The sequence below is a fragment of the Sporisorium graminicola genome, chromosome SGRAM_21 (genome assembly GCF_005498985.1).
Source record: "Sporisorium graminicola strain CBS 10092 chromosome SGRAM_21, whole genome shotgun sequence".
NCBI lineage: Eukaryota > Fungi > Basidiomycota > Ustilaginomycetes > Ustilaginales > Ustilaginaceae > Sporisorium > Sporisorium graminicola.
The window spans coordinates 80,763-103,562 of NC_043730.1; the positions used below are offsets into that span (position 1 = coordinate 80,763).

The window sequence follows — 22,800 nt, forward strand, 5'->3', positions numbered from 1 at the left end:
ACAAATAAATAAACGATACAAACACAACAAAGCGCATGAAAGGAAGAAGAAATCGAAAAAATCCAGACCGTGGTGAATGGTTTCGGTGCCACTGCATCACTTGGCAGCAGCAGCGGCCCGTCTAGTCGTACGACCTGATCTCGTCGTCGTACCCGTAGTAGCAGCGGAGGAAGAAGCATCGTCCTTTTCGGAAGGAGCTACTGCTCTGATTCTCCCCTTCGCTTTGGTGGCAGTGGTGGAGGTTGCAGCTTTAGCGCGAGTCGAACGAGTCGAAGCAGCTCGAGACTTTGTAGCTGTCTCCTCTTTCTCTTCCTCCGAGCGTTCCTCCTCATCCGAAGGTGCGTGCTCGATGTCCTCGGCCTCACTCACCACAGCCTTGCCGGTTCGAGTGGTGGTTGTCTTGGTTCGAGCAGCGGTGGTACGAGTACGAGCAGCAGTCGCTCGCTTCCTCGTCGCCGGCACGTCGTCCTCGCTCGCCTCGTCATCTCCATATCCTGCACTGGAAGACGGCAAGGCATCCGGAGCAGCAGCAACGGTCGACTTGGCTGTTCGAGTGCGAGTCGCTCGTGCTGGCTTAGCGGCGGTGGTAGCAGCGGTCGAGCGAGTCGCGCGGCTTCGTGTCGCACGCTTAGGTGCCTCCTCGACCGGTTCTTCCTCCACCTCATCTTTCCCGTCTCCTTGTTTTCCCTCTTCGACCTGTCGCTCCTCCCCCTCCTCGGTGCTCCTTGAAGCAGCTGCTCTGCCTCGTCTGCCAGGCTTCTCTGGTGACGCTTTAGCCGCTTGCGGTGCAGTTAGCGTAGCAGAGATGGCTTCGGTAGCCGTTTGCTTAGCCTTGCGACCGCCTGTTCGACGAGTAGGCTTCGTGGGGGACGAGCTCTCCGCTTCAACGACCACTTCAGCCTGTTGCTTGTGTTCAGCTGAAGTGGTGACCACCTCTGCAACTTCTTTCGCAGTCTCTTGAGCGAAGATTTCGGAAGCAGCAACAGTGGCAGCTGCCGGAGCGACGGATGCGGCACTTCGCTTGATAGGCGAGGATCGAAGAGCACGCTTGGTTGGAGAAGCAGATCGATCCCTTCGCTTGGCAGGCGAGGACGACACGCCTCGATGAGAGGCTCGAGTCTTTGATGGGGATGCTTCGACAGCTGCTGGCTCCTCTGGGCTTGCCACCTCCTCCTCTCGCTGTTTATCAGCGAGCGTCGCAACTTCTACTGGTACAGAGACTGCCTCGGCGTCGGCTTCGTTGGCGATCTGGTCGAAAATCTCGTCTTCCGTATCTTGCACTGCCTCTGTGACTGGGGTGTTTTGTTCGCTTTCCAGTGGAGCAGAAATCTCCTCCTCTTGAACGACCACTTGGGCAACTGCTGTAACAGGTTCGATCTCCTCTTCCGCCTCAGCAGCCTCCTCAGCAGCCTCCTCCGCAGCCTCCGACAGTGCCTTCGCCAGTGCTTCATTCTCTGCATCCATCGCAGAAGCATCAAAGATGGTCACATGCAGTTCCGCTTCGAACGCAGGATGGTGCTCCTCCACCTTCGTTGGCAAGGGCGTGACAGCAGGCGAAGCAAGGTCCGCTCGCGACTCCAGCGCCCTGGGCGTTGCTGGATGAGCCACAGCCACTTCAGCTGCTTGACTTCGACGAACGCCTCGTCGACCCTTGACGGGACTAGGAGCGCCGAGTACCACCCTCTTCTTCGGAGACGACGATTTAGAGGGCAAGAGCAGCTCGGCATTGTCCGGGTTGGCTCGCATCTTGTCGCCCAACGCTCCGTATGTAGGGACCTTCTCAGGGCTGGCGCTGAGCATGGAGCCAAGTCCACGCATGTCGGGGGTTGCAGGGGCTGCAGAGGAGGCAGAAAAGAGGTGACGCACCGAATCGAGCGCCGCCGGCGTCTGAGGAACCTGCAGAGGAGCGACAACGGCCTCTTTGCTCGGTCGTACGGGGCTCTCTTGAGCCTTGGAGCTGATCTGTACGATCTCGTCCTGCTCCTCGAACTCTTCTTCGTCCTCGTCGTCGGTCAGCTCCTGGTCCTCGCCCGTAAACAGCTGGTCGAGCGCATCTGTGATTTTGTTCGACTCTTGCTCGACTTCAGCATCTTGTACAAGATCAAAGCCCATCGAAAGGTCTGAAGCGGGCAGACCGACATCCGAAACCCGGACCACTTTCCTCGCCTTGGAAGGCGACGAATGTTTTTCTAGCGTCACGTCGGCAGCAGCACCCTGGTTCTTGCATCCAAGTTCGTGGACGACACGCTCACCAGCTCCACTGATCTGGAGGCGGACCAGTGCCGAGCGGATCGAAGATTTCGCTTCGGCAGCCCCAGCTTGGGGCATCGAGACGCGGCGCGAGTGAGCCTTAGAAGCAAGCTGGGGAGTGGCAAACTGGGGCAGGGTCGAAGTCTTAACTGGGCTAAAGGTGTAGGCAGGTGCTTTTGAAGGCGAGCGCGAAAGAACCGACAGACTCTGGTCGACTTCGTCCTCGTCATCTTCGGAGTCCTTCCATTCAGCAGTGTCGACCTCCTCTTCGCTCAGCGCAGGATCGAGCTGAGATTCAAAATCATCTACTGGCGTCTGGCTGTCTTGAGCACCGTCGGAGTGCATGCTTTCTCCGGCATCGAAAGCAGGCAAAGATGACACGGACGCCATGGCCGAAATGTTCGATGGCATCGACATAGACTTGGACAGGCCCGATGGTCCAGCGCTGGAGGGCGTCGGAGGAGGGGGAGGCAGGAAAAGTCGATCAGCGTAGGCCTCGCTGGATCGGAGTAATGTTTGCGTGCGCAGCGAAACCTGTCGTCGAGAAGCGAGACTGAGGCGAGGGCGGCGAGGAAGCGGTGTGAGGCCAACAAAGTGCTGATGCTTGACTGGAGAAGGCGTCTTGCTGATGCCCAGCCTAATTGAACCGGACATAACACGACGAGCGACAGGATTTGCTGCGGGCACAGGCGCGAGCTCCTCCTCTTCCATCGGAGCTACTTCGGAGTCCGAGGCATCCGAGAACTCTTCGACAGGCTCTTCCGCCAGCTCGTTGGGCTGCTCAGGCTCGCGCTTGTGCTCTACAGGTTGTTTCTGTGCCTCCTCGGTGGGCTCGATCGGTTCGATACGCTCTTCGGCGTAGAAGCCGAGACTGATTCCTCTGAAGGGACCGGCGCGACCAAAGAAGCTGCTGCGGCGCTTGGCGCGCTTGGGGCTGCCACTCTTGCTTGGCGAGGTACTGGGCGTGGAGTTGCTGCTGGCAGTCGCAGGAGGAATGTTCTCTGAGTTTTCAGCGTATGCCTCGGGTGCGACCGCAGCATTGGCTCCCTCCACATCACTTGACGACAGTAGGACATCTTCTTCGACTTGCTCCCGCTCGTGTTCGATCTCTTCAACAATGACAATGTCTTCCTCCGACTCATCGCGTGAAGCCTCGGTGTTGTCCTCTTGCTGTTCCATCTCCTCGAGCTCTTCTTGCGGCTGTTCGCTGTTGCTGCGGAAGAAGCTATCCTGCTCTTCGTTCATCTCGTTCATCGTATCGAGGGGTGGCATCATCCTCATCTGCTTGACGGGACTCAACCTGCCGTTGTATGAGTTGGCGTACAGGCTGAAGCTGACCTGTTTGAGCGGCGCAGTTCTTGGCTCCACCAGTGCAATGCGGCTCTTGGCAGGCGTGCCGAACAAGTTGGCAGCCGAGGTGGATGAGGTTAGGCTCTGACGGGATTTCTTCTTCTTGGATGGGCTGACGTTTGCGGATTGCAGGAACCGTTCGAGGCCTGTGGCCCTGCGCGCTTCCCGTTCAGCATTGCCAGTCTTGGCTGGGGAGGTCAACTTGTTGGATATTCTCGCAGGAGTGTTGATCTGAGCTGCGTTAACAAGACTCATCCGTACGCGCCTACGGTTCGTGGTGGCAGGTGTGTAAGGTGCAGCAGATTGTGCGCTATCTTTAACTGGTGAGGAGAAGAGGTTGGACGTTGCTTTCTCGGTAGAAGCAGGTGGAGCCAGCTCGAAGATGAAGGAGCGTTGTGCAACAAGAATTGAGTCTCCAGTGTGCAGCTCGTATCGGCCAGCTCCTTTCGGCGCTGGGAATACATTTCGGCCGTTGAGAAGGACACCATTGGCACCCAGGACTTGCAAGAATGCCCTTGCGCCGTCTGCATCTTCCTGATCCTTCTTGATCTCGATCTCGATGGTGCAATGGTGTCGGCTTACATCGCTGGCGAGGAAGCGGACGTCATTATCGATCGATCGACCCATGGTAGTCTTGGGGCTCTGGATAGGGAAGCGTTCCTTCTGCCTTCCCTTTTTGTCGAGAAGCAGGAGGTATGCCAGGACTGTGTCGGATTCGACCTGCGCATGTGCTGCTGAAGAGGAAGAAGCCTTGGCGGGAGATGTGATAGCATCTGTACTACTTTGCTCGAAGCATTCTTTCGCAGGTGAGGAAGGGCGAGAAGAGGAGAAGAAGTTGGTGAAGCTGTTGGACCGACGCAAAGGTACAAAGGTGTTGGGTCTGTTTGAAGGCGACAGAACACCAGTCGGGACATTGTCGTTGCCAGAGAAGTCTGCTTGGATGCTGGACGAGCTCGGGCTCATGCCGAAAGAGCGGCGAAGGGAGTTGAGCATGGTGAAAGAAGGACGGGTTCCAGGTGCGTGCAAGTGGGGAGGTAATTCGAGCTTTGAGCTCGAGGATGATATTGACGTCGTGCTGCGAGAGACTTGCTGGGTGTCCTAGCGTTGCAGCTTGTGGCAGTCGTCGATCTTGAGGGTTCTTTCGAGTTGGAGGCAGAGTGGTCAAGACGAGGTGGTGGAAGTGATGCAGAGAAGGCTCAGCTTTGCTCACATCCCAAAGTCACGTTTCGACACTCAATGAAAGCATCGGGATCGAGCCGGCTGTGTTCCAATGCCTTTGCTATGGAATGCAGCCTGGTCTGGCTAAGCGCGCTATCCTCCGACTTCCGTTGTGCTCTCATACAGAGGCTTTCGATTGTCACGCTCAGTTGCGCACTGCACAAAAACAACTCGAGCTCTCCGTCTCTGCGAAAACCAACTTTTTCTGCGCGTGGCTGAACCCTTCAGAGCGCGAGAGAATCACGTGACTACATTAACATTTTTCAAGGCCTAACAGACCTCATCGTTAAAATTCGATGTCGTGTGTCCTCCACACCTCCCTTTGGTGCTGTTGCCCCGCATGGACCAACGGATGCCGGACAAAGGACGACTCAAGATGCTTCTCACGTCTTTCTTCTGACCACCGCCTACCAGCACACCGAACGGCATAGACATTCTCTTACCCGCAACGCAACCGTCGCCCATCATTTTCGCCTTCGCCCCCACTCGCACTCTGTTCAAGATGGCCGCCAAGACCGACGCCAACTGCATCTTTTGCAAGATCATCGCGGGTCAGATCCCCTCGCTCAAGCTGTACGACTCGGAAAAGACGTACGCTTTCCTTGGTGTGTAGCTGCTCCTCTCAACGGGCTATAGAAGCTGAAGCTGCAGGCTGGAGATGGTGCTGACTTGTTTCTGCTTTCTACGCTCCTATTCTTGTTTGCTAAAGACATCGGGCCCATCTCGGAAGGCCACGCTCTGGTCATTCCCAAGCACCACGGCGCCAAGCTGCACGACATTCCAGATGAGCACCTGACCGAGCTCCTTCCCGTCGCCAAGAAGATCGCCATCGCCACGGGAGCCGAGCAGTACAACGTCTTGCAGAACAACGGCCGCATGGCTCACCAGATGGTTGATCACGTTCACTGTAAGTCATCCTCGTCAGTACCGACGGCTCCATGCAGGGTGTGAAGCTAACTTGTCGATGTTCTATCACCTCTTACATGATCCCTGCAGTCCACGTCATTCCCAAGCCAGACGAGAAGCAAGGTCTGGGCGTTGGTTGGCCCGCTACGCAGCCCGCTGAGGAGGAGCTCACCAAGCTTCATGAGCAGATCAAGGGCCGTCTCGAGAAGCTCTAGTCGGCCAACACATCTAGCTCGCCCGGCTGACAAAAGTTGTTGCGTCGCTCATCTTTGAAGCAATTCACTACAGGCCCTATCTGATGGAGCCAACCATGCACATGAGGATCTGAAAGTATTCATTCGCATTACAGGTTGCAGTCGTACAGCTGAGGGCAAGTTAGGCGGTGCGGTAGATGAGGTGCACTCCACTGTCTGTGTCGACGATGCTGCTCAGCTCGCCCACCTTCAGGCCGAATGCGGCGTCCTCGAAGGGCTTTTGCATCTGTCCACGTTGGAAGAAGCCCAGATCGCCGCCTGCGCGTGCCGAAGAGCAGTCGCTGTGTCAAAAAGAGTCGCAAACCCGTTCGTATGTCAGTATGGCGGAAGTTGAGCGGACTGTATTGCCAGCCGAACCACGTGAGGACTTACGAGTGAACGCTAGCGAGAGAGGCAAATGCATCCTTGCTCGAGTCCTGCTGGAGCTCCTGCTCGAATTTCTTCAGCTGCTCGATGGCGTCTTGCTTGGAACGCGTAATGTTGGCCTGTAGATGACGGATTCAGAAGGGCGACGAGGGGCTTATACGTAAGCTGTCTCGACGAAAGTACAATGAAGCTAGTCGATAAGCTCAGTCAGTCTACTAACCTCCTTCCAGGAGCTGGGCCTGCGACTACCAGCATGCTTGATGAGCAGGTGGCTGGCGCGAACCTTGTCCGGCTTGTCAGCAGCACCGCCAGGCGCATTGGCAGCGTCGAGGTACTGAGCACCGGGCAACGAGCGGATGGACTCCTCCGTGTGACCTTGCGGGATCTCCCATGTCGACTGCTGGGTCACTGGGTCATAGAAGTAGGGCAGGCGGCGCGAGTTGCTGAAGCGGATCTCCCACTGCGACTGTTTTACGTTGGGGCAAGGGGAGAAGTTGGCGTTTCGGTGAATGACGGTCAGAATCAGCGTGAAGCTAATGTGATTACGTTCAATTGATACTCACAGACATGTTGCTGCTAGCTTTGAAGATGATTGCGAGATGGTTGGCCTCCAAATGGAGAGGACAGGTGTGAACAGCAAGTCTTTGCCGACTCTTTTGACGGTGGAGGAAGCTCTCTGTCCAGTTGGACCGAGCGCAGCCTTCCAAGTTGTTTTTTTCCGAAGTTCATAATGTGTGATCGGACTCGACTTACAACTCCTCTCTTATGGAAAAGGCTTTTTCCAGCTAATATTTGACCCACATTTTTTACACCTTTTCCGCCCCTTGTCTTCCTTCATACAGTACATTGGAAAAAAAGAGACCGAAAACCGAGACGCAGGAACTGCTGCTCTGGCTACAGCGCCGTTCACACGAGGCCAGAGACGAGCGCAGACTTGCAAGCTAAGCGAGCTGTCCCGCAGAAATTCGATGTTGGCAAAAAAAGTGCTTTACTCCTTCGGCGATATGCAGGGCGAGAACCCGGTCTCTATGAAGTCGGTAGAGCAACGAAGAGAGGAAAAGGCAAGGTTGAGATACACAGCTTTTGGCCTGACCCGAAGCGCAGTTCAACCAGTGTCGCGGGCTATCGATCAGAATCCTCTTCACGTCAGAGCGGCACAGGCAACCATCTCGAAGATGGACAAACGGGTAGCTTCACAGCGTGCGAGCGGAAAGAGACACGAGCGTGAGAGCATTCAAATGCATGGTTGCTACAGAGGACTCAGAGCAATCTTCCCACGCTGCCGATGACAACAGAGACACCTAAGCTAAGAGGGCACATCAACACCAAGCATGCAGGCGAAGGGCATCGGAGTTGCAATCCCTCCGAGTGTTCGTTCACCAAAAAGAAAAAAAAGAGGGTGTCGGATGAGAGCTCTGTTTTTGCGTTCAAGGGTTCTGTCGCAGATCCCCGACTCTCGAAGCACACGCGAGATCGTCTTGCTGCGTTAAAGTTTTGCAATCGTTTCCCCTTTCCGGCATGGCCGAGAGTTGGCTTTCTGCTTTCTGCTCGGCTTGTCCAGAGTGCGACCGACTGTCGAGTGACTGTGTGAATGAACTAAGTCCAGCGATGAAAAGGTAAAGAGAGAGAAAAAGAGAGTGGGCTTCGGCACCAGTAGCATGGGAGCAGCCATCGATTGAGGCTCGACTGAGCCCGCGCGCCAAGCTGCTTGCATGATGCGCCACAGGAAGAGACCGTTTCCTTCTCCGCTCCTCTGTACAGCAATCACATGGAGCAGAACGCCGACTTCTTTTGCATTCAATTGACCCAGCTCCGGGATCGACGCTCTGTCTCACCAGATCGACATGGCAGCCAAGCCCATGCTGTCGGTGCGCGTACAAGGCCCTTTCACATAACAACCATAGCACCCCGGTCAAGCAGCTTGGCTGGCGAATCTTGTTCTCTCTTCGTCCCGTCACTTCCAACTCATCTCGATCTCAGTCTCTTCACTTCATGTTCATCGACGCTTACCATTAAACATCGACCATCGACCATCGACCATTGCTCTGAGTGGAGCACCACCTTCATTCAACTACTCAGCCACGACACTTTTAGTACAAGGTCACTGCACGCAGAGCCGGCTAGCGAGGCCGGTCACCTTGCCACCGCTACCGCTGTGACGAATGATACTCAGCTCGTGTTGCCAACAGTCTAAAAGTGAGCCGAACCTTCCTCCAGTCCGTTCTAGCCGCATATAACGCCATCCGACGCATCTACCACCGACCGCATATAGTCACCCTTCGCGCTTGACGCTGCAGAACAGGTCGCTGTACGCTCTCGCAAAAGACTTTCTCCAACCTCGACCGACAATCGCTCGGGCCTACGACATTCCCTTTGACGCCCGTTGCAGGCGCGAGTGCATGCATGAATTGAATCACAGCTCTCTACCAGCATACGAGCTTTGACGCACGCCGCGCTACCAACACTCTAACCTGTCTGCTTAAAATTCCGTTCGACGACACGCAAAACTTCCCGAGCTCACCTTCCGAAGTCATGCCCGACCTTGGGCATTACCGACCTGCTGCCAACTCGGCCAACTCAGCAGGTCCGAGCTACACTTTTCATTCCGAAGACGGCCCGGCCGGTCTTCAGCACCAGGCTGCTCGCCCTAAAAAGCTTTCTTATGTCGACACAACTGCGACTGCCAATTGCTCAAACCAGAGAACCACTCTACCAGTCACAGTGCAGCAACTCCAGCTCCACAAACAAGCGTCCGTCCCCTGTCTCAAGCCACTGCCCTCAGTGCCCAAGGACGTCGATGCAGACGAAGACTTTGACGTCGACGGCATCGAGCTTGTCCGCCCTTCTCCTCTCACCACGCCGTACGGCGACAACGACATTCACATCGAGTCCGACATCTCGAGCGCTTCTGCCAGCAGCGCCGCCAGCAGTGCCGCTTCGTCGTCCATGGACACCAATTGGCATGAGACCTCGCTCCGCAACCAGGTGGCTAAGCTTCATATCCAGTATACCGACGTAGATCTCGCACAGACGGAGGCGCCGAGCGTGTTTGGCCTTCGCCGTCGAATCGTCGCTGCCGCGCTCGACCATGTTGCACATCATCGTCCACAGGACGCAGACGTAGAAGCTTCGGGCAGCAGCTCGAGGCAATTCGACGAGAGGGGCATGTCTACTTGGCTTTCAGTTCAGCAGTCAAATAGCCAACGGAAGGGGAACATCCTGCGCAAGAAGATCTCGTTTGGAAAGAAGCACGCCAGAGCGGCTGTAGCGGGGCAGATACCTGCACACGATCCCATGCCCAACGGCGTTGCAGTCTCGGAGCACCGCAGTCGATCCAGCTCGGCCACCACAGGCGGGACGGGCCCGCACGACAAGATGCTCAAACGCGACAAGGAGCTTGCCGAACGAGAGGTCGACTTCGACTTGGTCGTTCTCAGTCGATTCGAGACAGCAGAACTCAAGATGACTGTCTACACCGAGCATCGGCAGGGCAGCTGGGTGATCAAAGGTCCCGCGCCGCAGGGCACGACCGTTCTCGACGAGCCGCCTTTGGTGTACAGCCCTTGGGACTGCCAGATCGATAGCCGAGCGATCGTCGAGCGTAAGAAGCTGCGTTCCTTCATCGAGCTTAGCGACACCACGTGCAACATCCGCTGCGCGACTTGCAGCAGCAGAAGCGACTCTTTGCGCCACGAAGCCCATCGAGTTGCTTCACAAGCTTTCGTCGCGTGCAGGCAGTGCGAGGGCAGCGGCGCTGTCCAAACCACCTACGTCGTCTGTGTGACCCTCCGCCAATCCACTTTCCTCCCGCTCAACATGCCGGTGCGCCATCGAGCGGGCAAGCTGCAGGCCGCGTTTCGCTCGTACCTGCCCAAGACGACGGCAGCCATGTCGCACGTCGACGTGCTTCGCATGCGGTCGCTCGAAGCCGTGCGTTCGTGTGCGCTTCGTGTGGGCCGGGCGCACTACAGGGAGCACGATGCACGGCTCTTGATGGCGAAAGCCGTGCTGGAACGACGTAGCTGCAGCAGTGTCGCTGTGATCAATCGCAACAACGGCGTGTTTAGGATGTTTGACGTGACGGACGGCGGGTGCATTCGCGGCGGAGCAGGGTTGATCGAGGAGGATAGCAGGATTGTCGAGGTACCCGAGATTGCAGAGGCGCTGTCTCGACTTCCTGTTACTACGTTGGTTCATCCAGAGGCAACGTACAGATTTGTCGACTTGGAGCTGGTCGATATGGCCTCGTCCAAAACCCTGTCGTTTGTCGCGGAAAGTCGATCGCCGAGCGTCTACAGTTACGGGGCCAGCACGCGCGATTCCTACTCGCCTTCAGCGTTTTCATTCCTGCAACGAAACGGCGATGGCGGCAGCGGTAGCACCTCGCGCGACTCAAACACCGTTCGTGGCGTTCAGCGTCATGCCCACGGTCGATCGCAGACCGCGGCAGCGTCCGGGTCGATCTCGACGTCGGGGAGCACAGCGTCATCGTTGAGCTCGTTTTCGTCTGCGGGCCCGGTTGCGCCGAGCAAGGCGTCCGGCTCGGTTGCCTCAACGCTTTCCGGGACGAGTGCGAGTGTCTCGAGCCGGACAGTGCAGAGCTGGGAGACGGCTGCGAGCGGCAGTAAAGACCATACCAGATCGAGGTAGATTTCGCACGTAGGGCTTGTACTTTTCTTTTCTTTTGTTCTTTCTGTCTTTTGTATTTAGGGTGCGCTGTGTAAAGGGTTTTGGTTCGCGTCTCATTGTCATGTGCTCACACATTCGGCACACAGTGAGAACTCAAGAGAGGAGAGGAAAGATCATAGTAATACACTGAAGGAGAGAGCGATTGACGAGCAGACAAAAGGGGGTTCGAGGGAATTGTCAGTCTTTGGGCTGTCAATTTCCGCAATTTAGCCGAGCACCGGACGCGGAGAGGGGAGAGAGAGAGAGAGAGAGAGAGTGGAAAATCATCCATTATTTGAGAGTTGCCCCGTTCGCGGCGGCGTCCAACGCGACACCTCGTTGTGAGGGATGGACCCATCCACATCGAGATGCGAGGTTCGGGTGGAAGGAAAGTATTGCACAGCCGTCTCCGAGCAGGACGCGGCTGTAATACGTCGAATCGAGAGACTGGGTGTGCGAATGAGGACGGGGGCGGAGGGAGGGAAGAGTCGAGACTTACAGGTTGAACGGAGACGGTGAGGGGGGTGAACGAACTTCTTCCCTTGCGTTGATTGATCCACCCTCTCAGAGAAAGGTAGGGAAACGAAGGAGGAACGTCACCACCGTGGAACGCGTCGTGATAGGACCGCGGATGGATCGAAGGGAGGCTTAGGCCTTGTTCTTGGGGTTCTCCTTGGACGAGGCCCAAGAGGTAGCGGCCAGCTTGAAGCGCTCCTTGTGCGAGAGCGAGGGCTTCTCGGTCTTGAGCTTGGCCAGCTGCTCCTTCATGTATCGGTTATAAGCGCTCGTCTTACCCTTCTTGGCACCAGCAGCGGCAGTCTTCTTGGGAGGCATGTTGAGCGAGAAAAGTCAAAAGATTGGAAAGAGAGGGAGGAAAGTTAAAGCGGATCGATGAATATCGGAGAGGAGGAAAACTTAAAGGGATGGAGGAGGAAGGGAAGAGGGAAGGGGCGGCAACGAGGGGGCAAAAGTGGCGAGTATTTGAAGGGTTGAGCGAGATGCGGCTCTCGACACGTCCTTACGAGGAGGAAGAGGGGAGACACGACGGGACACGCCTCATTCTCTTCAAAGGGAAATGCAGCGCAGAGAGCCGAAGGCGAAAAAGGGTCGAGGGGGCTGCTAGGCTGCAGGGGCCTAAACTCAGCTCGAAAGGGAACGCGGGAAAGCCAGCCCTCATACGACCCCACACGGCGATCTGGACGAGAGCGAGACAAGAGGCTGTCAGAGGACCGCACACATGCGATTAAGGAATGGGCTGCAAAAGCACGACGAACGCAGGTTCGCTGCACCTTCGTGCGCATGCATTCGGAACACGACACGACACGACACGACGACCCTTGATCTTGTTGCCGCTGTCATGTATGAACTGCCTCTTTTGGAAGCGCGTCGAGACTCGAGCACGGAATGCCATTTCAAGGATGGAATGCTCCGTTCAACGAGGTGGCTGTGTCTGAAGATGTTGAGATTCTCCCTCATTATAGAAAGCAAGGACGACGCGCAATATAGAGCCGGACTAATCATTTGACCGCCTTGCTAGGTGCTTCAAAGGGGCAATACAATAATGTGCCAAAACGCGCCAAGCTCACAGAGAAAGGGAGAGGGCCCATGCTTTCACCGGTGTCTGCGTTTAATCAAGTTGTGGTTGACCCACTTGTGCTCTTAACAGGCTGCCGTTAGTCGAGAACCAGCCTAGAATCCAACCCCATTGTGCTGGGTACAAAGGTTGCAAGGTTTACTGAGACAGAAAATCGCGCTCCCCTCCTCTGAATTCGCACGACAAGCTCCTTCGCCCTACGAGGCGTTCGTTGACATAGCCGCTCGTTTCTACTTTGGACTGCACGGTCAGAGGGTGGGACATTTGGATGGCGTAGCACTCGCGTTGACTAGAGTCTATTCATTCGAGAGGGCTTCATCTGAGATCTCGAGAAGCTTGATGGCGCGAGAGCTTGTAGTCCACCGCTGCGCCGTCACTAGACTCTTTTCGCTAGTCACTCTCCGTACAACCGAACTCATATTCATCATTCACCGTGACTGTGAGGCCGCTCTAGCCCAGTTGTGTTCGTACAAACGCCGTCCGGGGGGTAGACACCACCGCCTTGCCTTTCTCGTCCCTCCGCCCCTCCCTCCCTCCCCTGTCATGGAAAAGTACCTGCTCGCACTCTCTTCATCGTCGGCTTATCGAGCTGAGCAGCTCATATAGCTTCCTGACAGCAAAGTCGCGTATCGTTTCAAGCCCCATCTCCAAGAAGCCGCATCCAGGTGGATGGACCACAGCCTCGTCTAGCATACTGTGATGATTGGGTGTGGGAACACTGCTCATGTGCCGTTTTCAAATTCAGACGCGTACATTTGCATCTCTCGAGGCTCAAATAGCGCATTCCTCGAGTGTCAAAAAACGGCGCGGCGCGTCCAAATTACGCTTCGGCCTGTGGTTCACTGCCAATTACTGCTCTTTACCCGTACGTCTGTCTGTCTGTATGCACAGGGCGGCGGGTTCAAGCTTACCCGCTGCTTCCTTTTGTCAAACGTCGGTTGGCCCACATACAAGACACGCGAGAAGAAGAAATTGATTTTTTTTTTTGGCTTGTAGCGCACGAGCAAGTAAGATGCTCCGGCTGTATACGGCGCTCGAGGTTTGCGAGTGTCCAAGTATGTCCCACAAGGCGGTCTCACAGAGAGAGAGAGGGTCAAAAGAGCTACCTCGGTGTACTCAGCTGCGCTTTCCTTTATTACGTGCGGGAAAGTCGCCAAGAAGCGGTCCTCAGCCGTGCAGGCAGCAACTCGCTTGCTAAGCAGAGTCGAGCCTCGAAGGCGGTTGGTTCCAAGGGTCTTTCTCTCAGGATTGGGGAAGAATTGAGAGACAGAAGAGCTTCGCTTCTCTTCCGACAGAGGATTTTAAGCTCGTTTGTTTCGCCTCTGCCTTTTCTTATATTTGCTGAAATTAAGTGTGTGGGGCTTTCAGCAGAGCCTGGGTCAGGTGGCCCACTCAGCTTACTTTGGCAACTGGACTTGAACGGAAATCCAGCCGTTGTCCGTCAAATTGACCGATGACGCTCCGCAACACGCTGCCGCAACGCTTCACTTCTCGAGGAGCTTTTCTTTTTTTCACGACTCAGCACTCAGCACACAGCCTTCCACATCATAACCCACTCCTTCATCGCCAGCTCTGTCGCATCTCTCTGCTACCGGTCAACATCACCGGCGACAGTCTCGAGATCTCCAAGCTAGCGTCACATCGTCCTAGTGTATACCGCTTTGCTGCTGACGGACTTGCCCGGGACAAGTGTCAACACCTCCATTGGCCACGATCTGAACCACAAATCCGCAACATATGCTTTCTCGCTCTCACCATCATCCAGGAACCCTCATCGTTCGCCGTCGCTCCCGGGGCTTGCCCTTTTTGCCAAGTTCGGCTTAGAGCCGCCCACCCAGCCACACACACACGCTCCGGTCAACCCGAGGGTTCCGCGCACCAGGGTGCCGTCAAGGCGGTCGGATGGAGCCGTCAAAGGCTGCTCCGCTCCAGATCCCTTCTGAGCAGGATGATGTGCCGCTCTTCGACCCTAGCGGACTCAGCGCTTCTCTCTCCGTGGACGACTGGCACAACTCGTTCGACCTCAGCAGCGTAGCAGCTGCACGTCTTGGCATCGGCTCGCCTCCGTCCCAGGATGGCTCGGCCCCTCTCTCTGCAGCCGCTTCTGTCAGCAACCTCACCGGCAACTATTCTCGCAACAACTCCAAATCGGATACTGTAGCTACCTCGCAACCAAAGCAACCGCCCTCCAAGTCGCAGGCCTCTACGCACGATGCTGCCCTTGAACCCGACAAGCTGCACACTGCAAGCGACAATGACATTGGCAAAAGAGGCAGGCGTCGCAGGAGTTCTGCAGCTCAGGACGATTCTCAGCAGCCATTGGACAATGTGCACCCTGCTGCACTCCCACAGAAGGACACCTCTGTTGGGTCCAAGGTCCGCATGTGGTGGGAGCGAAGCGCCGCCCATACACCTGATTCAGATACAAACGATTCTTCCGTCGTAGAGCGTCAGCCTCCAGCGGCAGCCTTGGCCACTCTGCGCACCGACTTGGATCCAATCGCATCCTCTGCCATGCCAGAGTCGACTAGCATCGCTTCGCCTTCTTCCCTGTCCCAAGAGGCTTCCTCTCCTATTGTCCGCTCGCCTGCTGCCGACTTTCTCAGCGCCTTTTCCAGCCTCAACAGCGTCGTACAGCCTGCCACATCCTACGACAATCGCTCGCTCTCCTACAGCCCGCCTCGCTCGGGTCATCGCAGTCTCGCCTCCTCGCTCATGCGCGACGAAACACGCAACGGCTCTGCAGCCGCTCCGGGTTTTGCTTCCTTGCGCGGTCTCGGCAGTGCCGCCGCTGAGCTTTACGATGCGAAGCTCACCACAGCTCCCAATCCGCCGCCTCGATTGGACGATGAGGGCGCTCGTGTCGGTCCGTCAGGTCGATATTTGCTTGGCAAGACCATTGGTGTTGGCGGCTTTTCCACCGTTCGCGAAGGTTGGGATCTGGAAGCCCAAGGTCCAGCAGATCCAACAGCGCCCATGATCGATGGTCAACGCAAAGGACGCAGGGTGGCAGTCAAGATCATCTATCATGATACCAAACATGCTGACCAGGCGCGGGATGCTACAAAGCAGCAGCATCAGCAACATCACTCACAAGAGCTGCGCATCTGGAAGAGTCTACCGACCCATCAGCACTTGCTGCCCCTTCTGCATCACGAACGTGTATCTTTGGACGCACCGCTCGCTGATCCAAGCAGAGGCAGCGATACCACAGCGGAGCTGCTCATCATGCCTTACTGCGATCAAGGTAACCTGCTCGACTTTGTCCGCAGCGGAGGCGGTGCGAGTCCCAGTGCTAACAGTGTCATCTTCACTCCCAACGTCGGGCAGCCCTTCTCATCCGAACACGAAAGGACCGCTTCGGGGTCCTGGTTCGCTCCCAGTTCGGCACGTTCGTCCACTCAACTCTCACGAAGCTCGTCGCTCAGGACATCCATGGAAGATCCGTCACGGCGTCACTCGGGTTTGCGCACCGGCTCCGGCTTTGTTCTACCCCGTAATAGTGGTTCACAAGCGCTCGGCCGCGTCGCCTCGGTGTCCGCTGCTTCTCAGCTTCGCACGATTCCTGCCGGTCAAGAGGCTTCCTCGGTCGCTTCTTCGCCTGCCTCTAACGCCGGAAGCGTTTCGAGTGGGTCTCGACTGCTTCGTAAGACGGCCAGCAGAACCTCTCGTAGCCAGGGCGTCCCCATCGATGCAGCGCGCGAGATCATGCGCCAGCTTATCTCGGCCCTGAGCACGCTCCACAACAAGAGTCACATATTGCATGGAGATCTCAAACTTGAGAACGTCCTCGGACAGGACCAGTCGTCTTGGAAGAAACGTCAGCGCATGTCCACCAACGGCTCCGACCCGGAAGCGCGATCGAGACAGGACAGCAGCGGCATGGCGGACTCCATCGACTCATTGGGTGCGGCCTCTGCGTCGTCGAGACTGACGCTCGACACCACCGACGTAGTCATGCCATGCTGGCGCATTGCAGATTTTGGCCTGGCACAGATCATGGATCCCGTTCATACCAAGTCGGGTACATCGAGTGCACCAGCTCTCATCCGTGCTCTTAAGGAAGAGGCAAGCGCTCTAGACAACACCAAGATTCCAAGGTACAAGAAACTCGCCAAGTCGGGTCGAGGCGGTTCTTTGGCTTATACTGCACCCGAGTTTCTCCAGGCACAGGGAAGGTCTGGAACGTCCAGCCCGACGACTGCTGAGTCCGCGGGCGAAGACGGCGAGTTGCCTGCAGAGTCCCCCTTTGCTGCCGACATGTGGGCGCTTGGTTGCATATTGTATGCCCTTATGAGCGGTACGCTGCCTTTTACGGACTCCTTCGAACCACGACTGCAGATGAAAATAGCTAAGGCACAATGGGAGCTTCCTCGTCGGCTTCGTCGCCGAGCTGAGCGGCTCACTTACTCGTCGACAAGCACGCTGACATCGCAAGCCAGCCACTCGAATCGCAACAGTTCCGTTGACCGCTCCGGCTCCGTGGGGCCAACGGACGCCGCCGATCGCTTTGCATTTAGCCAACATCGATCCACCTCCGGTCTGCCGCGCGGGATCGGCAGCTTTGGTTCGATGGATCTGAGCGCCTCACTGCCTTCCTTGCTGCCCAGAGAGAGACAGGTCACTGAATCTTCAGCCACGGCGCTACCGAAACGCACGGCTGCAGTACATTCGGGCCAGGTGGTGGGCTCGGCTCCAGGGCGCGCCGACCATCTGGAGAGCTTTGAGATCAACGAGGTCGCCAAGGCCAGGGCCGATATGGAAGAAGACCCCGAGTCGGATGAAGACTCGGAGATCGATCCTGCCTGGGACGGACTCAGCTGGGACCGTGCAGCTGCACGACAGGTGCTTCGAGGTCTGCTGGAGCCTGATCCGCGCCGAAGGTGGACAGTGGACCAGCTGTGCTCAAGCGCGTGGATCCGTCAGGAAGGGCTCGAGCCGGCAGCTTCTACGCCTCCGCTTGCGACCACTGATTCCGATCTTGGCCTGCAGATGGTAAGTCACGCTTCAACCGCCAAAACTTGGACTGCCGGACTTCACTTTGATAAAGCCAATGTCGACGACCACTTTCAGCGTAGTGAACGAGGACGCCGATCTTCCAGTCTCGCTCGTAGCCGTCCTAGTCAATTGGCTTTCGAAAGTCCGGCAAGTGCGTCTCCATCGGCACAATCACCGTCCGTTTCGATGGACGAGGACGAAAGTGCCAAGCGACGATCGCGCTCCACTTCACGTGTGTCGCTGCGGTATCGGGACACGAGTCGCAATCGCAGCACGGACGTCAGCGGTAGCTCTACACCCAATCGAGAGCGTGACCACATTTGGGCGCCTCACCATATCGCAGGCCTGGTCCAGTCGCAGACTCTTCCGTGGATGCAGATGGGCGCCAAGGAGCGCTGCGACAGCCCGGCAGACTCTGAGCGGCGAGGTCGGATGCCGAGATCAAGGATGGCGGATCTCGACGAGAACACAACGTGGAATGGCGAGGATGAAGCAAGCAGCGACAGTCGTGCTGGATCCGGCCATAGGATAGGTCCCATTGCCATTCGAGGACGAAGCCAGTCGAGGAGCCGCAGTCGGCACAGCAGAGAGTCGACCTCTCCGGAACGCTTTGGACATCGATCTATCTCGCGATCGAGGTCCAACTACTCGCTCTCGCACGAAGCAGGGGGAGGTACAGGCATCTTGTACGGTCGCAGCGTTGAGCCGCTGCCCGTTATTGCCCCTGTCATGGCGGACCACGCTCAAGCACAGTGGTCTTCGACGGCGCACAATCGGTCGCGAGCACCGGATGCCTTGACGCAGATCTTGGACCGAGACCGATCGAGAAGTCGCTCTCGTGTGAGTAGCAGCTTGGAGACGTCACGCTTGGATGGCATGCCAAGTAGAAGCACGCCGATGACGAAAGATACAGATAGTAATCCTTCGGAGCGGGATCAAGAGGCGCGCGGTCGGGCGCGCGACCGTAGATGAACACTTGGGTGATGCCGGATCGCATAGGGACAGCCACATAGGATACCCACGCTTCATCATATAGCATTCTTTTGCACTTGCATTCGCAGAAATGAGTCAGGATCACGGGATCATTCGTGCCGTTTGAAGTGTGGAAAGAGGAAAGACCGGTCCTGCATGGTGGCTCCTACAGTTATCGAGGAGGAGAGTGAGGTCTTGGTCGGGCTGTGGAAGGCGGGTTTTCATTTTTATTTTTATTATTATTCCCATGTTTTTTATGGCTACGCCTCCACCTGCAAAAGGGAAAGAATTCAGGGTTGCAGACAGAACTTTTTCGAAAAGTCACCTTTCCGCACTTTCCAGACATCTGACGCCGAATTGGGGTAGACTGCGCTTTGGTTGCGCTACCTCTCCTCCATCCTTCCCACTTCTCTCCGTGTATCGTCTGTTCGAGTGGCATGGAAGCCAATCTCGAGAGACGAAAAGCTCACCATGGCGGAACCGCCGTTTCAGATGCCCGGCCATCGGTGGGATCCAGACAAGAAACGCTTCTTCAAGATCTTGCCCGGTCAGACTTCTCTTGGCACCACCAGCCATACAGCTTCGAGCTCGACGAGCAGCGGCGGACGGAGCGCCAAGGGGAAACAGAAGGATGAGAAGTCCGCAGAGAACCACTTCGCGTCCACGCCACGTCTTCCTGCGATCGACCTGCGCAGCGCTGCACAGAAGGTTTCGGGCAAGCACAAAAGCGCTTTCAAAGAGACGACACTCGATCCGGTCACGTTGAGACAGCAGGGTGCGTCTTCGGTCAACGCTAAGGGCTTTGGTGATCGCAGTCGCATCGAAGCTGCCTACTCCCATCTTGCGCTCTTCACCGCGAGAAGGCCACTCTCCTCTCGAGCGACCCCGGATACCATCATCGGCATTCAAAGCGACCTGGACGGCTATGCTTTGGCTGTGCTGCACGATGTGAGCGTCGTTAGGATTGTCCCCGATCATGGCGTTTGCCAGAAGCTCTTCGAAGCTAGAGGCCCGGATGAGCTGCTGTTCATCTGGACGGGTTCCGCGCGGCTTCTGTGCGGGGCGTTCCTGTCAAGGTATTCTTTTCAGACATTCCTATCCCTGTCAAAGCCAGTTCGCCCCGAAGTCACTGATAGTGATGACGAGGATTTCGAAGAGTTCGACATTCCATACTGGCATGCACCCGAAACGGCTGATTTCATGGAGGTCGACGCTCCTGTATTTGCTCCTGGTCAAGGATATTGGGCCTTTGCCGAGACCGTCCCTGCTCCTCACCGTTCCGAAGAGGTGCAGACCGACTTTCGCCCTGTGCCTTCCGAGCGACTTGAAAGCACCCTAGCTTTTGCCCTCGTGGCGGGGGAGAAGGTCTCAGCTCGTGAGTACGAGTTTGAAAAAGGCATCTCACGAGGCTTCCGGGCCACTCGAGCCGACTTTCGTTTCGAAAGCGATGTCATGTCAGTTGCTTTCGATCCAAGTGGAGAAGCGCTCTATTGTGGCTTGCGGTCGGGTCGTGTCTTTATCTGGCGAGAGTTTGCGGACATCCTCCGAGAAGACGCGACGAAACCTGTCGAGATGCCAATCGAGACAGAAGGCTCGATCACCAACATCGCAATCGTATCCTCCACCGAGATGCTCCTTGTGCGAGTCAACGGACAGGTCCAGCTGGTTGACATTTCGACCGGCCAAGTCAAGCGTCGTTTTCAGGGCCACGTCAATTCGTACTCATACACACTTGCCTTTGCTGCCGATAAGGACTTGCGCCTTTTCGCTCTGACTGGAACCGATCGTCGAGTACGTATCTGGTCGCTCGAATCACCGCAGCCTCTAGGCACATCGGCCACGACTCTACCAGTCTTCGTCCATCGCCACGATCACGACCAGCAGGACCAACAGCCACACAGGCAAGCGCTGTACGACGAGTCCGGCAGTAAAAGCTTCACTCAAACCCACGCTGCTTCGGACAACAAGCCAGGTATGCAACGAGGTTCGACGCTAAGCTCCATCGTCTTCCCCAGCGAAGTCCGCGCCCTGCATTGGCATCCTCGATATCCTTACGAAGGCCGCGACCCACACGAAGTCGAAGCATTCCGCCAAGAGCAAAGCGTAGACTATCGGCCTCCACAGCAGCGGTGGAAGGACCTCTATGTCGCGGCTGGAGAGTGGCTGTACCAGTTCCGCTTTCCCTGATCTGCGAAGCGTTCAGACGAACGCACGTGTCAAGCATTCTCACTTCAGCATTCTCATACCTTGTTAGCATCATCAGCGGCCTACTTTCTCATTGTACACTACTCACGTGGCATACCCTCATCATCAACGTCACCAGCAAAGCATAAGTATCCTTCTCATCGTCAGCCTGTCTCTTCATTCCGAGCCCCAGCTCCAGTTCCGGGAGGACACTCAAGCACAAGCGCGTGTCAAGAATGAGTGTTTGTGAAGTGATTGACATTGCAAGAACAAGCGTGCACGACGGCGAACGAGAGCGATCTCAAAAATAATGCTCAAGAGGGCTATCTTTTATCGAAAGCGTTCCCGGGATGACGCTCAAAACTCAACCAACTCACACCTGTCAAAACAGACACAAAAGCCATAAGCATCATCACGGCGGCGGACAACCCCGCCCTTGCGACCACGCACCTCTCTCTCCCTCTCTCCCTCTCTCTCTAACACGTGAGTTCCTTAGCCGTCGTACACGACCCGCAGTCGACATCCACTGCTACGACGCACTACGCACTGACCTTGCGACCAGCACGAACACCGTAGATAGCGGAACAGCCACCGCGGCGAAAGAACAAACGAGTATAGACCGAGGGGAGCGGAAAAGGAGGAAGGAAGGGTAGTGGAAAAGGGGGGGGATGACCCAAAGCCTAATTCGAGGCTTAAGCAGACGCTCTGGTGGACGTTTGGGTCAAAGGGAGCCATCTCTTTCGAGAAGAGAGGCCTGGGATATATGGGCGCGTAAAAAAGGTGGTAACATTACACAAGGTGGAGCGCGCGTCGAGACAAACGCTTGGATTAGCGTGTGCAATGGAAGGCGGAGTGGGAGTGGGAGTTGGGTGGCTGGACGGGTGACACGATCGTCTCTGCGGTCGATCGACGCGCCGGTAAAATTGTCACTCCTCGTCACCCTAGGGTAACGGGGAAAGAGACTCGATCGAGTGTAAAGCGACTTGTCGAGACATCGCTGATGCTGTCCAAAGCTCCCTTTTGGGTGTGTGTGCGTCTAGGCGGGTGCTGACGACAACCTTTAGATGAAGCCGATGCGGTTGGAGACGTCAAGGGCGTCCTGGTCGGGGGTCAGACGAACGAAAGCCTTCTTCTTGCCATCCGGGCGGATGAGCGTGTTGATCTTGGCAGCCGAAACGTCGTACAGCTTCTTGAGAGCACCCTCAATCTGGCGCTTGTTGGCGGCACGGTCAACGATGAAGACCAGGGTGTTGTTCTCCTCGATCTTCTTCATGGCCGACTCGGTGTTGAGAGGGTACAGGATGGTGCGGAAGGCATCCATGCGAGGAGCGTGGGGAACGCTCTTGCGGGGGAAGCGAGGAGCCTTGGCCAGGTCGAGCGTCTTGGGACGACGGAAGGTGGTGTCGGTGCGGATCTTGCGCACCTTGGAGCCGGAGGTACCCTTAAGGGCGGCCTTCTTGGCGGCAGTGGCCTTGACGGCTTGGGGCTTGTTGGCGGCAGGCATGTTGATGGGGGGATCGGTCGAAGATGATGTTGGTCTTGAAGGATGGAGGGAGAGAAGAGGAAGAAGTGGGATCGATGCTGGCTTTGGGCTCGATCTTGCGACTTGGCGCAGGAGAGAGAGGAAAAAACCGAGAATTTCGCGAAGAGTTATGGCGAAACCTAACAAACTAGAGAGATAAGCTCGGCCGAGCCAATAAGGTCAGGTGATCTTATATCTTTGTTTCTTTGAAAATTGTTAAACTTTTTAAAGTCAGATTCTGGTAATGTGTTAGACTGTCAAAACCGTCGTGTCCCGGCCAAAGCGGCTCCTTCTTGTAAGATCGCCTTTGGAAACGACGTGTCGAGATCTCGCTCGTCATCTTGCTCACGATCTTGCCTAGGATCTTGCCCGTGACCTGAGCTCGTGACCTCGCAAAGTCATACAAGATCCTTTCCATCTCCTTCATGGACCGATGCGCTCGTACAACGAGCTCACGATCGTGTCTACCCTTGCTATAAGCGCTGTCACGCAATCCCCTCAGCAGAGTTTGAGGAGAG

At 56.3% G+C, this 22,800-nt stretch overlaps 7 protein-coding genes across 7 annotated transcripts; 4 read left to right on the forward strand and 3 right to left on the reverse strand.

Moving 5' to 3' along the window:
• Nucleotides 1–96: 96 nt before the first annotated feature.
• Nucleotides 97–4,593, reverse strand: EX895_003490 (uncharacterized protein; the record flags this gene model as incomplete). The annotated part of the gene is made up of 1 exon (XM_029884088.1): nt 97–4,593. The coding sequence occupies one exon, from the start codon at nt 4,591–4,593 to the stop codon at nt 97–99; it is 4,497 nt and encodes a 1,498-aa protein (XP_029739461.1).
• A 727-nt stretch (nt 4,594–5,320) lies between these two features.
• EX895_003491 (uncharacterized protein) lies at nt 5,321–5,939 on the forward strand (the record flags this gene model as incomplete). Its single annotated transcript, XM_029884089.1, has 3 exons — nt 5,321–5,423; nt 5,528–5,725; nt 5,815–5,939. 3 exons carry the CDS (start codon nt 5,321–5,323, stop codon nt 5,937–5,939), a joined length of 426 nt encoding a protein of 141 aa, XP_029739462.1.
• Nucleotides 5,940–6,099: 160 nt separating this feature from the next.
• On the reverse strand, nt 6,100–6,913 carry EX895_003492 (uncharacterized protein; the record flags this gene model as incomplete). Its single annotated transcript, XM_029884090.1, has 4 exons — nt 6,100–6,259; nt 6,351–6,463; nt 6,565–6,810; nt 6,908–6,913. 4 exons carry the CDS (start codon nt 6,911–6,913, stop codon nt 6,100–6,102), a joined length of 525 nt encoding a protein of 174 aa, XP_029739463.1.
• A 1,963-nt stretch (nt 6,914–8,876) lies between these two features.
• Nucleotides 8,877–10,994, forward strand: EX895_003493 (uncharacterized protein; the record flags this gene model as incomplete). Its single annotated transcript, XM_029884091.1, has 1 exon — nt 8,877–10,994. One exon carries the CDS (start codon nt 8,877–8,879, stop codon nt 10,992–10,994), a length of 2,118 nt encoding a protein of 705 aa, XP_029739464.1.
• A 3,514-nt stretch (nt 10,995–14,508) lies between these two features.
• Nucleotides 14,509–18,576, forward strand: EX895_003494 (uncharacterized protein; the record flags this gene model as incomplete). The annotated part of the gene is made up of 1 exon (XM_029884092.1): nt 14,509–18,576. One exon carries the CDS (start codon nt 14,509–14,511, stop codon nt 18,574–18,576), a length of 4,068 nt encoding a protein of 1,355 aa, XP_029739465.1.
• A 471-nt stretch (nt 18,577–19,047) lies between these two features.
• Nucleotides 19,048–20,763, forward strand: EX895_003495 (uncharacterized protein; the record flags this gene model as incomplete). Its single annotated transcript, XM_029884093.1, has 1 exon — nt 19,048–20,763. The coding sequence occupies one exon, from the start codon at nt 19,048–19,050 to the stop codon at nt 20,761–20,763; it is 1,716 nt and encodes a 571-aa protein (XP_029739466.1).
• Nucleotides 20,764–21,820: 1,057 nt separating this feature from the next.
• EX895_003496 (uncharacterized protein) lies at nt 21,821–22,264 on the reverse strand (the record flags this gene model as incomplete). The annotated part of the gene is made up of 1 exon (XM_029884094.1): nt 21,821–22,264. One exon carries the CDS (start codon nt 22,262–22,264, stop codon nt 21,821–21,823), a length of 444 nt encoding a protein of 147 aa, XP_029739467.1.
• Between the last annotated feature and the right edge of the window lie 536 nt (nt 22,265–22,800).